The sequence below is a fragment of the Arvicola amphibius genome, chromosome 11 (genome assembly GCF_903992535.2).
Source record: "Arvicola amphibius chromosome 11, mArvAmp1.2, whole genome shotgun sequence".
Taxonomy (NCBI): domain Eukaryota; kingdom Metazoa; phylum Chordata; class Mammalia; order Rodentia; family Cricetidae; genus Arvicola; species Arvicola amphibius.
The window spans coordinates 73,185,684-73,207,464 of NC_052057.2; the positions used below are offsets into that span (position 1 = coordinate 73,185,684).

The 21,781-nt window shown below is 40.1% G+C and overlaps 1 protein-coding gene across 2 annotated transcripts in view; it reads right to left on the minus strand.

The window, feature by feature from the left end:
- Prex2 (phosphatidylinositol-3,4,5-trisphosphate dependent Rac exchange factor 2) overlaps positions 1-21,781 on the minus strand; it is a 274,501-nt gene that overhangs the window by 198,264 nt on the left and 54,456 nt on the right. For both annotated transcript variants that reach the window (XM_038347373.2, XM_038347374.2), the window contains exons 2-5: positions 11,402-11,473; positions 10,326-10,448; positions 7,996-8,100; positions 2,861-2,962 (exon numbers count right to left, since the gene is read on the minus strand). In XM_038347373.2, coding sequence (XP_038203301.1) covers positions 2,861-2,962; positions 7,996-8,100; positions 10,326-10,448; positions 11,402-11,473 — 402 coding nt within the window. The remainder of the gene's footprint in view (positions 1-2,860; positions 2,963-7,995; positions 8,101-10,325; positions 10,449-11,401; positions 11,474-21,781) is intronic.

The following is a 21,781-nucleotide window of genomic DNA, read 5'->3' on the forward strand; positions in this document are numbered from 1 at the left end:
TGTTGTTGGAAGGGCATGATCAAGGAGATGGTTACTTTCACTGACTGTTCATGTAAGGCCTCTGACCATCAGTTCCCCAGTATGAGACTCTGGTGCACCAATCCACTGATTATACTAGACCTTGATCCCTTATCCAAAAATCTGCATCAATAACAACGTGGAGGAAGTCTTTTTCACTGCCCTTGTCCCTTGATGTTCTGCATAGGTTTGAAATAGGAGAAACCCACTGGCTTGCTGATGATTTGAAACTCACTGATTAAAAGCACCTCAATCTCTGGAGTCAAAGCAACAGCATTCTTGACAAAGTACAGCTAGCAGTAGATCAAGGAGGTAGAGACATCATAGTCTGACCAGTGCTTATGATCAGGCATGCAGCATATTCTGTAGGTGGTGTTCCTACATGTTCTCCTCTTTCAACAAGGATGTCCATGGACCAACACTCCCTTTAATTTTACTCTCACTAGGCCTTATAACTGTGCTAGTGGTCCTATAGGTTACAGGTACCTAAGAGAGGGGGAATCAAGCAGACAGACAGGGGAAGGGTACATTGGTAAACAACACAATGGCCAACTTCCAGCTTCTTCATCCAGAACAAAGCCTTGATGACCTTACCCTCCAACTCCATCTGGGGGTGCTACTTCTAGCTGACCCGCCCTGATATGACCAGAGCCAGTCCAAGACCGGACTTTGTGGGCCTATCAGATCCCTTTTTTTGCTTAAGTTGACCAGGCAAAAATAATGGGAGGGAGATTTGCCCTACATTGCTAATGATACCTTAAAGATCCAAGCCCTCCCAGTACATTCGTATTTTTAATTTCCAAATACCTTCTGTATCTCTGTGTGTGTGTGCACGTGTGTGTGTATGTGTGTACTTCTACATTTTAATGAAGTTTGTTTCCTTTCTTTTTTTTAGGGTGGCAGTAGTTTTGATTTTTTTGCCAGACAGGATTTCTATATAGTCCTGGTTGTCCTCGAACTCAGAGATCTGTCTGCCTTTACCTCCTGAGTTCTGGGACTGAAGGTTTGTGCTGGCACCACTTGGTTTTTTTCCTGTCTTTTAATTTCTTACTTGATGGAGAAAACAAACCTGATCAAGACCCTAGACAGCAATAACTGGATTTCAGCAATGGCTTTCCACATGCATGCATACATACATGCATAAGCACACTTACACACGTGCACAAACCTACACTAACTAGTAAATATAACAACCCATAAACTACTCATACACTCAAATTTTATAAGACAGTCAACTTATACAATTCATAAAACTATAACAATATTTATTTATAGCTACTATTCATAACATTTATGTTCCAAAAGGTACTCCAACACATCTGTTTACATGTCCATAGTATTTCACAATATTTTAAAAAACAAAAGCAATCCATAATTAATTTAGTAAAATAAAAAAGAATAAAATAGATATGAATGATAATGAATAATTCCAAACACTATGCTGACATAGATATAAAATAGCAAAATCAATTATCCTTTCAGAGTCTTATGTATGTGTAAATAAATATATATCCATGTGATGTACATAAATTCATATGATATGACTTCATGATAATCCTCACCATCATCTCCATTTTCCCAATGCAAACTCAAGGCTTTAAGTGGTTCGATTGCACACCTCAGACAGAGAGTTAGTAGACAACCCCTGTGACTTGAACTCAGGGTTCATGCATCCAACCCTCCCTCCAATTCCCTACCCTAAGGTTGAAATCTCAAAAGCTATAGTTTCAGACTTGCTATTCCCGTACAACATTGTCTCTTCATACTAAAAACTGGTTACTTTCACAGCTGCAGCAGCTGCTAGGGTGGTGTTTACTGTCTGTGAGAGAGTGCTTTCCTCCCTGTGTTCTACCATGCTTCTTCCATGTGATCCATACAACACCTTTATAGTATTGCTTAAAAGGCAAGTATATTAATTAAGTTGCTTTTGTTATGATATACACCGTGACCCATGAAAGGGTTTGTTTCAGCTTACAGCCCATCATATGGGAAATCAGGGCAGAAACCGAGAAGCAAGAATTGAAGCAGAGGCAAGGAGGACCACTGCTTACTAGTGTGTTCCCATGGTTTGCTTAGCTTCCATCCGCCCACAGTGGACTGCACCCTCCCACATCAATTGTTAATCAAGAAAATGCCCCCAGACTTGTCCATGAGCTAAACTGATGGAGGTATTTTCTCAATAGAGGTCCCCTTCTCCCGGATGGCCGGAGCTATTGTCAAGTTGACAAAAAAAAAAAAAAAAAAAAAAAAAAAAAAACTGACACACTACGTTTTGAAATTGTGTAATTAACCTTAATGTCATTAGCATCAAGTCACTAAAATACAGAGAAACCAAAAATAGGACAACAGTGGAATTATACAAAGTTCTCTATAGCTGAAGTGTTATGCAAACCAGTCATAATGGATTTAATGGTGTCTTTTCGAAAGCTAATGCATTTATTCCAAATGAAACTCAAACAAGAATGTGTGTTTCAAAGAGCAGTAAAAGCGTCCTTTAATGGCCTTTCTACTAAAGGTTTGTTTCTTATTCCATGCAGGAATTTATGACAAAAGAGCCATTTTTTTTTTTTTGGTTTTTTGAGACAGGGTTTCTCTGCAGCTTTTTTAGAGCCTGTCCTGGAACTAGCTCTTGTAGACCAGGCTGGCCTCGAACTCACAGAGATCCGCCTGCCTCTGCCTCCCGAGTGCTGGGATTAAAGGCGTGCGCCACCGCCCGGCCAAAAAAAGAGCCATTTTTTCCAGTAATTATAGTCTGTTCTTTTCAGAATATCAGCATCTTTAAAAGATATTTTTTAAGTCAAAAAAATATTAAGGTGCTAACACACGCTGCAACATAAATTACCTTCAAGAGGAGAGGGTACTTGCATATTCTTTGTATTGGTGTCACTAAGTACCCTTCCAGGGGAACGTCTGTGTTCTTCCGTCCTCCCAGCAGCATGCAGTTCTGCAGGGAAAACAAACATCCATAAGTGCGTCCTGCAAACCTGAGGATGCAAAACTATTCCGTCAAAATTGCACGCTAAAAGATTGTGAAAGCAGGTGTCCTTCTATATCATGTCACAAGGACAGTGAAGAGCCAGCCTTTTGTGTTGGGTACAGAACCTAAAGGGAAAAGGGAACTTATAACTTCGAGTTTAAGTCACGTATATTCTTTTGAACATGAAGGAAAAGGTGTAAACAAGAAAGGGAGAGCAAGAACAAATAGAGAAACATACAAAGCAGATATATTTTGTTTAGAGAAGTGCATTGTTGAGAGGCTTGGAGAGGGGGGATGGTGTTTAGAGAGTTAAGAACGCTTGCTGCTCATGCCATGGATGCAGACTCAGTTGCCAATATGCAGATTGGGCAGCTCACAGCTGCCTGAAGCTTGAATTTCAAGGGATATGACTGCCTCTTCCAGCCTTCATGGGCACCTGCACACACACTGACACATACAAACAAGCAGGTACATTTACAGAAACAAAAGTAAACTAATTTTTAAGTGCATCATATTGTAGAAAAGCAGGCAGCAAGACACTGAGTTCTAGTATGGAAGTCATACTTCAGTACTGACTGGTGAAGCGACCTACTTGAGCTCATTTGAGAGTTTTGCTCTCTGTAATGCTGGAATATTTTAAACTGGTGATTCTCAGTCATGTTTGCTGCTGCTGCTGCTGCTGTTATTATATGACCATACTTAAGGAAAGATACTATGGCAGTCTATCTTAGAGGAAATGAGAGCAGCTCTCCACAAGGGCAAAACAGATGAGAAAATCTCCACATTAGCAATCATGGGTGGACAGGAAGCAGAAAGTGGTGGGGAAGAGAAAAGCCACTTGAGTAGACAGGCTTTCGTCTTCTAAATAATAGTACAACGATTCCAGGACAGGCTCCAAAGCTACAGAGAAACCCTGTCTCGAAAAACAAAACAACAACAACAAAAAAAAAACAAAAACAAAACAAAAAAAAAATAGTACAACGAGAAAGACCTGTGGGAACCTTGTTTCTGCACTGCCTGCCATAGTGGCCACCCCAGACGAGGACTTAATCCATCAGGAAGGAAGGGGACCACCTTCAGAAGGCTACTCTGGGAGGTTAGCATAGCCGCTGACACTATTTTATTGTAATATTCTATATGGATTTCCAGGAGGAGTGGAGCTGAAGGGAGAACATTCCAAAGGCACACCACAGTGCACAGAGTACTGCCATACATGAGACGGCAGTCTCAGTCTCTATAGGGATACCTCGTTAGAGGATGGTCACTTCACCCAAACATCACAGAAGACAGAGCAGCCAACATTCCTTCACAGTACCTATGGTGGTTTCCCTGGGAGAAATCCTTGGCTACAATTATTAATATCTTATCATATTCCACAAGTGTTTTAAAGGTTCCAGTTCCAGCATGAGTTAGCAGTCTCAAAAAAAGTAGTTACTCTTTTCCATGGCTCATGAGGTGTCCTGAAAAGGCCTAGTTTAATTTTAACATTTTATCCACATGTGTGATGAGAGAACTGTATGTGTGCATATGCATACATGTATGCATACCTGTACATTGTAGACACTTATGTGTGAAGGTGAGCATGCACATTTGTACAGGTACATGTGATCTGTGTGTGTGGAGGGCTAAAGTTGATGTCAGGAAGCGTTGTCAACCACTCTTCCACTTTACTCAATGAGACAGGGCTCACTATTACAATTATACAATAATAATAATTAATAATAATAGTATCATAATTATTTCCAGGCAGCCTGCTCTGGGGATTCCTATGTCTACACTCTAAGGCTGGGATTACAGGTAGACTCTCCCCCAGCTTTTACATGAGGCCGAGGAATCAGAACATATGTCCTCATGCTTGCACGGCAAGCGCTTGTACTGTTTTGTTTGTTTTTATTTTTTTGTTTGTTTGTCAACATGACACAAAAGAGAATCACCTGAGCCCAGGGAACCTCAATTGAGGCATTCCCCTTAAGAGATTGGTCTGTGGGCACGTCCTCAGAGCATTTTCTGGATTCATGATTGATATGAGTACGTACAGCCAACTGTGAGCTGTGCCATAATCATAAAGATAAATAAGTCCACTGAATAACTTTCAATGACATTAAAAACTTCCTGAGATGGCAGCACCAGCAAAGCCCCTAACTCATACCATTATCAACCCACACCTGGAAACAGTTAGATGAATCCCAAAGGGTAATTGTTAGCATCCCTCATTTTCTGAATGACAGATTTATCATGACAGATTCTGTCTGCTAGAGTATGCTGTGAGTCACCTCAACCCACATTCTTGACTCGTGGGTTTTTCAGTGAGACTTCACATTAAATCACTGGGCCAACAAAACTAAGTAGGATTCCAAGTGAATACTGCTAAATACAGGATGCACTAAACAAGACAGCAGAGTTCTTACACTCTACCGAGGGAGCTGCAGAGAGCAAAAATCTCATATAAAATGGTGTTGTCCAAAATGGTAACACATTTCATAAGCAAAACAGGACATTTTCACAATGCTTGCCTGAGACTACAGCTAAACTTGAGGTCTTCCAGCAAACTGGCCAGAAATTTAACATGTCTTTGGCTGATGAAAATAGTGTGTTATTTAAAAAAAAGACCTTAGTAGATACCATGAGAAAAACCCTGAATCACCTTGCAAATCCTCTGGCCTTCAACTGTGCCCAAACTATAGTTATACTAGGGTCCAGGCTCATGAGAAGAGTAGCTCTGGCAAGTTGAACACTCACAGCAGGGGTCTCGAAAAGAAGGGCTTTGAAATAATGAAGGTAACCTAAGAAGAGATGTCTCCAGAGAAATGGGACTCGGATTGAGTCTAGGTAGGTTACTAAGAACAGAATGGAGCAACAAGGGAAAAACAAACAAAAACAAAAACCCAGTAACCAATCTCAGAGAGGAAACACAGATTCCAGAGTTGCTATTAAGTCATTTAAAATGTCAAGTTATTTGTTAATTTTAAAATTATGAGATACAAAAAGAAACAGGAAAACTTGACTCAGTCATCATCCATAAAAATTCTTTAGTGTACCCAAATATTAGATTTAGCACAGACTTCAACATAGCTATTACAAGTATAGCTGAAGAATTTGAGCAGTTCTTAAATAACTGAAGGACACCAAAGGCAAGCAGAGAAACAGAAACCCTCAACAGAGAAAAACAGGGAAGCCAAATCAAATAGATACGGATGAAAAGGAAAATACTTCACGGAGTTACAGATAAATTAATATAAGAAGAACAAAAAAATAACAGATTATAGAAAACCAAACAATTACAAGGAACCAAGAGGCAATATGAATGTGGTGGCTACAGGGATGACAGCAGCTGAGGGCACTGGCTGCTCTTCCGGAAGATCTGGGTTTGGTCCCCCAACATCTACATGGATACTTCATAACCATCTGTAATACCAGGAAATCCAGCACTCTCTTCTGACTTCCAAAAACATTACACACACATGGTGCACAAAAATACATACAGGCAAAGCACCCATACATGCCAAATAATAAAAAGATTACTATTATTTTCATTTAATATATGTGTAAGGTTAACTAAATACAAGGAAAAATTGTGTAATGACTATTTTAATAATACCTACAAATTCACAATTTATTTTTTATTTTGTTTATTTTATTTTAAGATGAAGCCTTGGAATCATACAATGTTACTAGACTAGTCTTCAACTCCTGGGCTCAAAAAACCCTGGCAAGAGGACACTGTAGTAGTATGTAAACAATAGCAGTAATACAAACAACAGATTCAGTCCTATTAGAAGCAATTATGTAATAGTGGACTCCAGCTCAAAATTATAAAATGGAACTACGCTTCAAAAATGAAGACAAAAGACATTCCCAGACAAACTAGCAGAAATGACTAAGAGGAAAAATGAGGGTCATCCTTCACAGGAAAGGCTACCACAGTCAACGTCAAATCGACAGGAATGAAGAAGAGCAGAGGTAGTAGACTGCAGCAAATATAAACACTGTAGAAAAGTAGGTGGTGTAGGCTTCTTCACATAGAGGCTGGCACAGGTGGCAGAAGCTACCCAAGGGAGAGAGGCGTCAACACTTCGCATTTTCTTCCAGGAAACACTAAAGCAAAATTTCCACTATATTATTTTGGAATAAAATCATTATTAACAGAAAATGAACATGCTTAGGAAAGGAAATGTGCTGGCTACCAGAACATTTAAAAGATCATATGTAGTCACTAAAAAATAAGAGTTAATATAGAATTTCAAACACTGAGAGATTCTTCTATAACTATAAGGAAAATAGATATTATTAAAAAGTACCACTTAAGAAGAAAGCAATATTTCATAATGATAAATAGAAATATGAATAGAATATGAATTTATGACTTTATATTTTAAAAAGGTCACTCTATATAGAGAGCAAATCATTGGAGCCTGAAGCAAATGGTGGGAAGGGAAATAGACTATCAAGAGACAGGAGCCTGTTCAAGTACATGGAAGTGCTCTAAAGCTAGATTTTGGGGGATGGCCTAACAACCCCTCTCACTTCATCAAACACTTGCAATGATAGCCCATAGCTGTTAAAACATGCTTTTATGTATGTTGTCTTAAAGGAAATCAACACTGAATTATGCTGCTCTTATGAAAACAGAGTAAGGAACGTTTGCAGGAGAGCAGCGGGTCTCTACACTCACTTCCTTCCTGTGACTACCCTACTTCCAGTCCTCTGAGGAGTAATAGATCCCTGGGGAGCTGAGGACGCAAGACAAAGGTGAACTCTGACCTCAGTTCTTTGCTTGACTGAAGAGATCATACAGATAGATCTCCAGCAGCCAGGAGAGGGCATTAGCAGCATTTCTCACGTATATGCTCATCCCAGATCTGAATGCTTACACCGTCCATGGATTATCTTCCAAGTCTGCAAGTGCTAAGACGTAGCCCAGAGCAGACGGCCACGTGCATTCTTACAGACAGAGCCCTCTATCAATGCCAGCATGTGATTACAGACGAATGTGCACTTACTAAAAGAAACGTCCGGATTGTTCTTATTTTGTTCAGTTCAAGAAGCAGCTTCTGTGCCTTTTCATGATTGCTGCAATATTCATCATAGATACGGAACTTGTCTTTCTGTGAATTAAAGACAGCATAAATGAGAATTACTGTACATTACTTTGAAATTTTAACCCATGTGATATGCATTAAAAAACTCCACAGTATCTCAGAGACATACTACATGTGTATAAATTTTTTATTGCCCCCATTCCTAAGTACAGCCTAGAAAAGAAGTTGATAAATTTGCCCCAATATGAACGCAATAATATGAGTCAGTCAAATGGTGGCAAAGCTCAGAGAATGAAGAGTTTTTTTTACCTTTGTCATGAGAAATCAGACACAGCATTTTTTTTTAAATCTTACTTTTGACCTAGGTCCAGTGGAATAAATGATAAATGTACATCTCCCAGTCAAAATGAGGGACAGCATCATTTTACACAGAGGGAAGAGACACGCGATACCTCACACAGGAATCATGACAGACAGAACCCTGAAGTTTATGTTAGCCAATCATAGCAGTTGCATTTAAGAGGGACATGGACAAACAGGAAAGCACACAGCAACAAGTAACTAAAATAACAGCAGACCCTGAAGGTACAACACCCCAGTGATTGCTTCATAGAGAGATGTTTAAGACAGAAAGGTCAAGAAATAGTATTATAGCTACCTTCAAATGGCCTTTATTATGTGAGAAATGAACAAATCTATAAAGTTCCAAAACAGGGCCCATTCAGTGGAAATGTAAGGGCCAGTGATGGACAGAGGTGTGACCAATCAATCAAGATCTAGTGAGTTGAGCTGCCAGGACACCACATAAACAGCCTTCAAGTGTTAGAGAGATTTCTTTCCAAAAATGAAGAACTTTGCTATCATGATCTCTGGGCTCCCTACCATCTGTAGGACTGGTCCCAATGGGGCTATGATTAATAGCTATCAAAGGAGCCCAATGAAAATGCAAAGAATTTATTGACCAAATTATCAGAATGGAATTTCAAAGACACAGACTTAGGAGCAGTAAGGATTGTTTTATGTAGCCAGCAGAGCATGGGTTGAATTACAAGCCCCAAGAGATGGTAGGAACCAGAATAAGAGTCAAGTTCAGATATAGTTGAGAGGCATTTGTGGATGACAGATTCATAATGTGTTACTAAGGAAATGGCTGTCAGGGTGCAGAGCTCCCAGGAGCATCCCTGGCCTGAGATAACAGCTACTCCAGCTGGCAGCAGAGTCTGACTGTTCTGTGAAAAGAAACAGGCTTGAGGAAGCGGATATGAGCATCACAGCTCCTGGCCATAACCAAGAAATGCACAGTTTAATAATCAACCCAGGCCCTAGGAGGATCTCCCTTTGGTAGAATAATCATCAAAAAATACAAATTACAAAACAAGCCTGTTCATCACACTTGATAAAGAAACTACAAGATAAATGGCTAAGCAGAAAATATGCACAAAGCTTCATACACACCTACGTGTGTATGGCAGATAGTCATTGGGTGGCCATTTGTGTAGTCTCACCTAGCTGTGTATATGAGATAGTCATTGGGTGGCCATTTGGTTCAGAGGGGCATTCTGAAAATTAGCACCCATGGAAAGGAATCAACGACAATATTTTTAAAATTTGTTCTTGTAGCATGAATACCCTTTGGTTCTTAAAAACACCAAGCAGGTGGCTTCTTGCTTTGCAAATCGACTACACAATTCCAGGCATCCTGTACAAATACACCGAAACTGACGGCAAAGGCACAGGGTGGGTGTTCCCGACAACTGAGCCCTTGCGCCTCATTCTTCCCAACATGGCTCCAAACAAACTTCTAAGAAGCCACCCTGGAGGAAAAGCGGTCATGGGAAGCAGCAGTCCCTTCGCCTCCAGGTTTGTAAGCAGAAAGTTAACAAGGGAACGTTCCGACCAAGAAAGAAAGGCCTCGCAGCGCCATTATCTAAGAGTGAGGATTGTCTGCCCCAAAAGAAAAATGTTCTATGTTTGAGCGAAGCATAAAAATCCATTCATTATGAAACAGGCTGAATATTCATTAGAATTCAAAGCTACAGAGGATGCGAAGAACTAGCTTGTCAGGAAAAAGAAAAGGCTGTTTATTCTTTGAGTGAAATGGATGATGAGGGACTCCCTCCCCTTTTCTGGCTCCGAGGGCAAGATTTTCACTGGCCTTAAAAGACCCCAAACTTCTGGTGTCCGGCTTTACTTCTCACGCTGAATTCACCCATACTACTCTGCCAAGATGCAATCCTTAAAATCAAGAGAGAAGGAGTTTGAAAATAAACAAGGGAAAAAAATTATCGTACAAAGTGTAGAAAGCAGGTCCCCACTTCCTGCTGGGCGTTGGGCTCGGGGTGCAGGCATTCTTCTACCACTTTCAGGAACTCCTTATGGACGGCAAGGATCTCCTCGATATTGGAGAACAGCATCTGTAAAATAAATACAGAAATAAAAACTGTCAAGTCCAGTTGTGAAGCAAATTTGAAAATTTCAATTAAAAAGCCCAGGAGGACCCAGCACCTTAAACATAGACACTCCACATCTGCGCTTCCTCCTACCCAGCGAGCAGAAGCCAGTTTCATCAGGATTTCTGTTTTCCCACAGAACTCTGGGAATGGGGACACCATCCTGAAACTCAAGAAAAAGCCTGAGGGACAATTCCCAGCCTGCCAGTGCCACCCTCTTTCCTGAATGCCTGTAAGTAAAAGTGTGGGAGATTTGCCGGCAGGCTTTCGGGAAAGTCCTCGACACTAGGAAAAGTAGCCCAGAATGGACCAGCATTCCTCCTGGCAGGTGTGTATGAGCAGAAGTCACAACAGGGTCAACTGCAAGGTCATTGCGCTGTACCCAGACAGCGGCTTTGGGTGCTGCAGCCCTAGCTGCATTTCTCAGTTAGTTCCTCTCATGCCTGCAGTGACATTGTAACCAACCCAGAACACATGCTACCACAAAAGCCACATCCAGGACCTCTTCCCTACATTTTACAAGGTAGGGAAATGCTTATGGATTTACTTTTGGGTATTACATTCTTTTCGGTAGCAGTGGATGATCCAAATTTTGCTCATGAGAGATCAGAGATTGGAATTCGGACTTCCCCATATCTTGTTTTCTTGAACTACTCTGGCAACTGTCTGTCACCTCATCCAGCCTTCTTCTCATAGACAGTGAAGGTCTAGTCTTATTTCTTAGGGTTACTTTTCATCTTTTCAAATGCTTACATGATCTGGGTAAGCACCAGAATTCTCTAGGACATGTAAGCTGTCCTCTTCCTTTCTCTCCCCAGACTCTGGCTCCCTCTTTCAACGCTAGTCACTCCTGCAGGAGCTCATAGTGGAGGTGCCGAGAAACAAAAAAGCCATTAAGGCGAAAGCTGCCTGCTCACCTTCACCGTTTCCTCTGTCACATTCTTGTCAACCTTTGCTGCTGCACACTGGTTCATTCGGTGCAAGAAGGCCTGGGGAACACAAAAAAAGACACTATGAGAGAAGAGCTAATCTTACAGAATGATGGATCACTGATCAAAATGAGATAAAGTACCGCACTAAACACCAAAGCTTACCATGGCAAGGCAGACCTCTAATCCTTGTACTTGGGAAATAGGAGGATTGCCTAAAGGTCAAGACTAGCCTGACCTCCATAAGGATTCCTAGGCCAGCCAAGGCTATGTGGTGAGATCCAACTGAGGTTTCAAATGCTAGTAGCGGGGTATAATAGTTTTGCTGTCATATGTGAGACTCTCGTACACTGTTTCTCGCACCCGAGAATTTGACTTTCACTACAATGGTGAAGCAGAGACAAAAATAATTACATCTATATGAATTAAACTCAACTGCCTGGTCCTCATAATTTTAGGGTAAACATGTAGATTTGGGTGCTTCCTATAGTTTAAGTGTTGTGAAGTGCAGAAAGAAGAGAATATAATGTAAATATGGCATTTCAACTAAAAAGGTAAAGGGACCTGAAAGTCTACAGTGACTCTTAGTACTGTAGGATGAAGTGAGAGATGGAGGGAGGGAGGGAGGATGAAGAGAGAGAGGGGGAGGGAGGGAGGGGAGAAAAGAGACAGTTATCTCAGCACACTCAGAAACAAGCTAAGGGAGTGGCTCAGAGGTAAAACAATTGCCTAGCAAGCACAAGTCCCTGGATTTAATGTTCATCATCAGAGAGAGACATGGGAGTGGGGGGATTTTAAGAATATTTAGACAGAAACTTCTTAATGATAATTAAGCTTTCATTAGAGACAAAATACAGAATATTTGATATATAGTGAGCCTTAACATAAAAAGGTTTTTTAAAAAGAAAGAGAGAGAGAGAGAGAAAGAAAGAAAGAAAGAAAGAAAGAAAGAAAGAAAGAAAGAAAGAAAGAAAGAAAAGGAACTTCCCACCTAGCAAACTTAGTTTATGTCCTCAAGACATTATCCATAAATTACCCAGTGGTCATGCAAGATCATCTCAAGGACTGTGGATATTGTTCAACAGTAGATAATATATCAAATGTCCTATACCAATTCCCTAGTATCACAATGTTATAAAAGACTTGAGAACTGTCTGCCTTGAGAACTCTGCCACCACCAGCTAAGTGAAGGTCTGCAACTTTCCAGGGCACACAGGTGCCTCTGGCCATGACATCTAAAAAATAAAAATTACAATAAGAATCATATCTTTGACATGTTGTATTTACACATTGAAGGCATTAAGAAAAGTTGATGGTGATCAAGAGCTTGCTCGTAATATCCCCAAATTATCACCCTCAAGACATTGCTGACAAGAATAATAACTAGGACAACAGTCCTGAAGACTGCTTACAATACATACCACACTTGAAGTGGGCTTTCCTGCTGGTAGAATGAATAGGTTCAACCTAATACTAATTTTCAGGTTAAGCCTATTAATTCTACATCTCAGAATTTGTCCTGGGAATATATTCTGACAAAGAGACTCGGTGGTTATAAAAGTAATAAAATTGGAAACAACCTAAAGATCTGCCCATAAAGGAAGCACAAGACACATGGAATATTCATATTGCAGACTTTGATGACAAAAGCACAGTCAGACATGAATGCACAGAAAACTAGACCAATATATATGCAAAAATGTACACATACATGTATACAAGATAGATGCTCATGAAAAGCTGTCTGGTGAAAATAATTCACAAAATGGCATACTTGATATGCAAATACATATGCGTACACACATGAGCATATGCACACAAGTGTGTATATCGACACAGAGTTTTGTATCAGTGATAAAAAATAATATTCAGAATACTCAAAAACTGCCAACAGTAGTTACTTCTACCTAGAGATCAGGAAGGAGATTTCTGGGCATTAATTCCTTTTTGAATGCTTGGCTATAAGCACATTATCACTCTTGCTTTAAAAATAAAGCCTATTTAAACAAATCAAACAAGCAAGTCCCCAGATCTTACCTACCATGAGTTTCTGCACTCTCTTTATCCCTGATTCATCTGGTTCATACCTCAGATTTCCTAACTACTGAGCCAAAGCCAGGCTCTCTTACATCTATCAAATTAAATAAAACAAATATCAAAGTTTTTTGGTATAACCTTAATTTTTTTTGGTTTTTTGAGACAAGGTTTCTCTGCAGCTTTAGAGCCTGTCCTGGAGCTAGCTCTTGTAGACCAGGTTGGTCTAGAACTCACAGAGATCTGCCTGCCTCTGCCTCCCGAGTGCTGTGATTAAAGGCGTGTGCCACCACAGCCCGGCTTTAACCTTAATTTTTATTTAAAATATGATATGCTTTTTGAACTACTTTATGAAGTTATACATAGTTGGCCATGGGGAAAACTAACATTTGAATCTTGTAGTTTTAAGGACCTATTTTAATTAGTATCTTTTTGCTTAATTTTTAGTTTCAGATTTATTTCTCTTGAATATATTCCAAATACTCATCCCAACATGATGCTCCACCTTTTTTATTGGGCTTTATAACAACATGAATATTTTCCTTGTCTCGTTTACATTTCACATTGACCACACAGTAAACAGGTACTGTCTCGTGCAAGCAAATCTTAAACTTCACTTCTGCAACTGTAAACTTTTCTTCCATAAACAGAACCCAGCACGTTCTCCAACCACTAACCTAAATCCTTGAAGGAGTAAAACTGAATCAAGATAAGAACTGGAAGGGATCATACAAACTAACCAGTATGCCACATAGTCCTCTGATGTGTGTATCTTCTTGTCCTTCATGATATCGTGGACCATGTGTTTGAACTGCATAGGAAAGGAACCTGGACCTTGCTGCCATGTCTGACCAAATAGTCATTTGCCAAGTTCCTTGTTTTATACACAGGAAAAGCAGACTTTAGATGGCTTGCTGAGAATGCGCAATCATGAGAATGCTGGTATTTTTAAAAAATGTTAAGTCTTCTATCCTGAAGATAAACATAAATACATGCTTTGGGAATGATTTTAAACAGGCTGTATCTACAGCTTCCTCGGAGTGGAATCACTGGGCAGTAAATCTCCCCACAGCAACTGAGGAAGCCTCAGCAAGTTACCAAGGCATAGGAGGGAATTCACACACTATTCAAGTCATAGGAGGGAATTCACACACTATTCGATGCATTTATTCATTTGCCCAAGCCCACAGTTTCACTAAAATTAGATAGATCCCTTTGGCCGTGGTACAAGTATATTTGAAAATAAGCCCCCTAAACAGGTATTAATGTCTATGGCTCACAAGCATTGTGCTGTGTTTAAGACTCTACATGTGTTTAAGAGTCTACATGCAGACTGCCAACTCTTCCTGAAGTCCCGAGAAAGATGGTTGGGCTAGTGTGGACTTTGAGCAGGACTCTGGTGGCTCCGGTAAAGCAGGTCCAGAGCCCACTTTCTGACAGATGTTGGTCTGTTGACCTTTCCAAAGGCTGCCCATAACAGAGTTAGAGAATCTAGCAAGTGAATGACAGCGGCAAACAGACTCACTTATTGCACCTTTTGTTTCGGCTCGACATGGAATAATGGCCGCCTCCACATGTCACCCTCACCTAGCCACTTGGAGCTCTATGTTCCCTGCCAGGGGAGGCTTCCCCAGCGAGAGTCACAATCTAGATTTCATAAACTGCTCACTGTGGAAAGTGAGATAGAGCCAAGATAGAGTAGCCACATTTGGAAAAGGTGAGGGTTCCAGATGCTTCTCCAAGGACCTTACAGCTCACACAGATAACTGCACATGCTCACTTTTTCAGCATCTTCCTAATATAAAACATTTTCTGGGACACCAGTAGTATCTATCTTCCCCCACTGTGAGTAAACTTCATTTCCTCTTTATCTTTTTTCACGTGGTTTTCCTCTGTTTGATTATGTTTGATTAAAACCCTTGTCAAATGTCGAACGCTAACTAAAGTTTCACGACACTAAACTACAGATTTGTTACGAAAAGAAGGAAGAAAGTCTTTAGGTAGAAGAGAAGGATAAACGAATCTCTTCTCTGTTTGCTCACCTGTGCTGCTGCCACCCAAAACAAGCCGAGCCCACAGCACTTCGCTCTTGACATGCATTTGTACTTGAAAATTCCAGGCTCAGTTGTATCTCAGTCAGCTCATTTTTGCCATTCTTATTATTTTTATCAATTACATAGACTTACCTCTCCCCCTCAAAATTCCCACAGTTTTAGCATTTAACACTTTGGATTCTAGCCACTTGATGTTAACCAGAACTTAGAGTACCATGTAAGTACCCCCATCAATATTCCACATATTGAAATGTCTGAGAATCATCGGTTCATCTTAGAAATGCAGCTATAAAGAATGAGGAATGAATTTAAATACAGAAATGAAATGAGCAAATTTGAGATGGTTTGTACTGTTACTGGGGGGAAAATGCACTCATTCTATAAAAATAGATGTGAAAAAACATTAAGGGTAAATGTTTTCCTTTTGTCCTTTCAACTCTAAAACATTATCACATCACAAGTCTTTGGGGTATCAGTAACATTTGTTTTGTTTTCCTGAAAGCATCATTGGAACCTTGGTAAATCAGCCTGAGTTTGCTGTGAACACCTGGCTGACAGTGATGGCATTTTAAGGGAACGGAGAGCACCCAAAGGAAAAAAGGCTTTGAGGGTGTGGGTACAGGCTGTTGGGGCCATGTGGAGCTTGAAATGTCCACTGGACACCAAGATGGAGATTCTGAACAAAAAGTTGGCATATGGTTTGAGGTTCTGAAAGGAAACAATGGTTGAGGGATTCTCCTGAGCTCTCAGAATCACTGTGAGATCAGCACTCAGTGACAATGGCATGAAGATGTAACTTGGAAGAGGATGGAGAGAGAGACCTCCAGCCTCAGTCCATAAGAAGAAGGAGGAGGAGGAGGAGGAGAAGAAGAAGGAGGGGGAGGAGGATGGGGGAGGAGGAGGAAGAGGAAGAGGAAGAGGAAGAGGAAGAAGAAGAAGAAGAAGAAGAAGAAGAAGAAGAAGAAGAAGAAGAAGAAGAAGAAGAAAAAAAGGGAAGGGGAAGGGGAAGAAGAGGAAGAAGAAGAGGCTGCCACATGGATTCTAGGCCTCTCTGGGAATGTAGGGTGTGGCACAAAAAAAAACCCACAGGAGATAAGAATTCCAATAAGTGAAGAGTAAAGCTGTGGAGAACAGGGTCACAAACACGAGGGCAGGAGAGAGAGAGGAGACCAACTGCTTCTGGAGCACCAAACAACCAAGCAAAACAGAGCAGGCACACTTGGTCCTGGTGAGCCTGACCAGGGGTGGGCAGAGTGGAAGGAGGGGATGGAGCCAGTAAACAGAAAAGTTCTCAAAAAGTTCTGATGGACACAGGAGAAAACGTAGGAGGTAGATTAAAAATACAACTACAGCCAATCATCCTTCAAGTTTTACACAGTCAAGTCACCTCATCTGAAACACTGAGAAGCAGAAATTCTTCACACAGGAATATATATATATATATATATATATATATATATATATATATGTATGTATGTATATATATGTATATATATATATGTATATATATATGATGTTTCCAAACATGAAATTGATTTAACACATAACTTGCATGCACGGCCTGAAGATAATTTTTTATGTTTTAAATAATTTGTGCATGAAATAAGTTATGGATTTTTCACTATTGTGTCATGTTAATGTTGGAAAACTTTTGTCTTTGCTGCATGTCCAATTTGGGACTTCCAGAAAAGGCATGCTCACCTTGCAATAGATTCCTGAACACAGTTTCTGTGAACACCTCGTGTCCTCACCAGCTTCCCTTTTCTCAACACTGATTCCCAAGCTCTTGAGTTGGTACTCTTCTCTTTACATATGTTTTCATAGGTTAATATCCACAGTCTAAAAGATACTGTAGCAACGAACTGGCCAGAAAAAAGCCAAAAGCTTCAGTTCAGGGTCAGGCGCTGTTCTTGGCAGCTGTTCAGTATCAAGGCTTTTTCATATTTATGAAGACTATGTTGAATCCCAAAGAGTCTTTTTTAATGTATCTATTAAAATCTAACATATTACAAATGAAAGCAGAATCAGTATAACAATTGTTTATTTAACAGATTCATGTATTTTAAAATTACTAATATTAGACCCATTCTATATTAATTTAAATAAGACTTTTGGGGGTTTTAAAAGGATATTAGTTTTTCTCAAAATAATTTCTGTGTGAAGTATGGTAGTTGGCACTTGAGAGATGGTTCAGCAGATGAGTGGACGGATGTTCAGCCCCAAGTCTGGGCAGCTCACAGGTGTCTATAACTCCAGGTCCACAGCATCTGAAGCCCTCCCCTGGTGTCCATGAGCACCTGAATGTACCTATCTGCACACAGACAACAAACACACACAGACACAGACACTCCCAGAAATAAATACAGCCATTTGTTATGGGTACCATGGTTTATATGTCTGCCATTTTGAATGACTACCTTAGTAGAAGATAGTTGGATCTTCATGTATGCTAAAATGGCTGTGATTTGTTGTTTCAGTGGAATTAAGCAAAGGAAAACAATTTAACATAAATGTATAATGAATACAGAAAGAATGTGTTTCTTATAACTTACTCAGATAATCATGAATATTCTTCTTACATAAATTACCAAACTCAAGTCAATAGTAATAAAAAGCTATAATAAACGTTTCACTGTCACATTATAATTCACTGGTCTACCATAAAGTATTATTACACTCAAGTATGAATTCTTAAATTTTCAGTGTTAATTTAATGATAGTTATATCTATCTTCTAAATATTGATAAAAGTCGCTATATAATGTTGAAAATATCATATGTGTGAATATCAGTATCTAGTTTATCAGAAAATTCTTTAAGTTTTAGAAAACTGTCAACCTCAGAGATGGACACACATTTCCTGGAACTCAATGCTCACTTAGAAGAATGAATTCTATCACTGTCAACAAATACTATCAGCTGTTTTTCTTTTATTGAGCAAATGTCTGCCAAATACACAAATACTCTAAAGACAGAAACCACAGTTTGTCTAGAAGTCACTATTTCTAGTTCCCAGAAACTCCAACAATACCACAAATTCTTTTCCTAGAGACAAACACAGTATGCAGCCAAAATCCTTGCATATAGAAAAAATTTCAATATTTTGTCAAGAATATTCTTCAGGGATTAAAGAGATAACCTAGCAGTTTCAAGCACTTCTTCTAGCAGAGGACACATATTTGATTCCCAGCATCCTCATGGTGGCTCACAACCATCTATGGTTCCATCTCAAGGGTCTCCAATGCTCTTGTCTAGCCTCCATGGTCACCAGGCATGTATCTAGTGCAAAGACATACATATAGGCCAAACACTCATACCTAGGAAATAAAATAAATATCCCTCCAAAAAAGTTTAAAGGAAAGAACACTATCCAATGGAACTGTCATCCTCCCTTCGACCCTTTGGAGTAGGCATAAACAAGCAGATGGCCACAGCTTTGAATCAGACGAAAGCATTAAAGACTTCATAGACTGCAGCTCTTGCATCATCAATACACATGACAATACAGTAAAAAAACAAAGCAGATTTAGCATTACTGTGAAAATAGTTTGAACCTCTTAGATCCCCTAGAAGGTTCCCACAAAGCCCCAAATATCCACAGACCATGAGCTCTCTTCCGGGCATGTTAAATAAATCTATCAATAAAGCAAGCTGTTAAAAGTATCTGCTTCTATATTAGTGGGAGGAGACAACCTACAATAAAGAGAAGCCAATTACTTCTAAATGAGGAGGTAAGGGAGCTGGGGTTGTAATGGAGCAGTAGAGTACTTGCCTAGTATCCGACAGGCCTTGGATGTGATGCCCAACACTACTAGGGGAAAAAAGAAAAATAGAAGATAACTTATACTAAGTGAAAAACTTATTTAACAACTTTTGAAAATCATAAAATATTTTAAAAAACATGGGACACTTTGTGATAATCCCAAAGACTCTCCACTGAGCAATGACCAAGATTCATTACTACAAATCTATAGCACAAAATGCTATTCTTTCATTAAAGTTGACTTTTCTCTCATTACATCCCCAGCATCCTTGAACTAAAAACTTCATTTGACTTCTTCCCTGTATGTATCTATTTTCCCTAGTCCGACACAGACTCTACACATGAGACTCATAATGGGGTGGCATGCAATAAGCCCCTCTACTTATAAACCCCAAAGAAGCTCTCCTCTCTCTCTCCCTCTCTCTCTCTCCCTCTCTCTCTCTCTCTCTCTCTCTCTCTCTCCAGTTTAATTTTACTGCCAAGTTATTGGAATGCAACCAGGTAGTAGAATAGCAAACAAACAAAACAAAAAGCAAAAAATAAAAAACAAAACGAAAAAAAAGGAAATAACCAACTCCAATATTGTTATAATTATGTTACCATAATAGTACTAGTCTAGGGTTGCAGGCCCCATTATTAGGTACTGGCCTCTAATTTTCTCTCCCTAAAAATCATTCTTGCAGCTGACAAAATGACTATTTTAAAATGTAATTCAGACTAAAACTCTCCAGCTCAAAATCTTTGAAGGGTCTGCTTCCACACAAAATACAACCCACACACCTTCTGCCACTCCACAAGGCTACTCTAATGTACCTTGGAATGGAGAACCCAAGGCTAGACAGGCTAAGGGTAAGACACCAGTAGATTCAGTATCTGTAAAGGCTTGTTCCTAAATTGTCACCCACCTCATGAGCTCACGCGGTGAGAGGGGCAAATAGCTTTGCTCAAACCCCTCTTGAGGAGGGCACTAAACCAATCTCTGGCAGACTTCTTATTACCTAGTTGCCTACCGCACTACCCCCCTAGTGCAAGGATGCACTAATATGTGTGTGCAGGTGTGTTCACCCATATTGTGTGCACATGGAAGCCAGAGGTTGATGCAAGTGACCTCGTTATTGGTCTCCACCGTACATTTTGGAGATGGAATCTCTCACTGAACCTGGTGCTTATCAATTTGGCAAAACTGACTAGCTCCTCAATCCCCAGGATCTGAATGTCTCTTCTTATTAGTGTTGTATTTGCAAATATGTCCTGACACAAAGAGTGTGTGTGTGTGTGTGTGTGTGTTATATTTGTGTTGTATATGCACAAGATTGTGTGGGTCTACTTGTCTGTAGACATACAGAGGCCAGTAAAAAAACAATCAGAAATTCTCATTTTTTCAGTGTTCTGGCTGGCATGTACTCTTGGGGTCTGCCTATCTCTGTCTGCCAATTCTGGCATCACAAGCATGTGCAGACATGCCCCAATTTTTATATGGGTTATGGGGGTTCAAATCCAGATTCTTGTGCTTTCAGAGGAAGCATCTTATCCACTAAGCCTCCTCCCCACTCACACACGCAATGCTAGACAAAGAACTCAGGTCTTCATGATATTCACCAAGGTTTCTCCCTAATCTATCTTTAGTTCAGGTTTTAATTAATATGCAAAATGATGAGTTTCCTTAAAAACAGTCCCATGCATTTATTTTTATACTTTTGTCTTCTTATTCTCCCTCCCCAAGTGCCCTCCCCCACAACAGGGCTCCTGATGATCACCCTCCCCTTACTTGGAGTAGTCCTTCTTTGTTCATTGACACTGCTCAATCCCATCAGCCTTCCGGCTTCATTCCAGCTCTGTGAGACTTACTTCTACATTAGCGCCATCCCAGAACCTCTTTCCTCTGCCTGGACTATATTTATCTGACTGTCATTTGGCTTAAATGCCATTTCCTCAGAATAGTGACTTATAACCAACAGTCGGACATGTTCCCACCATGCCCTACCTATGGCGTCCACCCCTCCTCAGAGCTCCACTGAGTCTGTTTGCTCTCTGTAACCCACACCATGACAGGAGGTCCAAAAGATAAACATGTCCTGATTGTCTCCATGATATTTATCCAACATCTAAAGCAACGTTCAGCACTTATGAAGTATTCAATAAGGATGGGTGTAGTGGCACATGTCTTTAATCCCATCATTGGGAGGCAGAGGCAGGTGGATTTCTGCAAGTCTGAGGCCAGCCTGGCCTACATGGTGAGTTCCAGAACAGTCAAAGCAATATAGTAGGACCCTATCTCATAAAAATAAAAAATATAATAGTCAATAAGCTTGTGGAACAAAGCTGTGGAACACAGACCGTGACTTATAAATTTCCTTAGTGTACTTTATCTTCCTAAACATTGAAAAGCAATATGGAGTGCAGTCTATGAGTCTTCTTGTCCACCTGTGGATGGAGGGTTTCTCAGTCCCATTGACATTTAGAGCTGAAGAATCCTTTTGTTGTGAGGAGATGTGCTGTCCATTCAAGGATGTTTAGT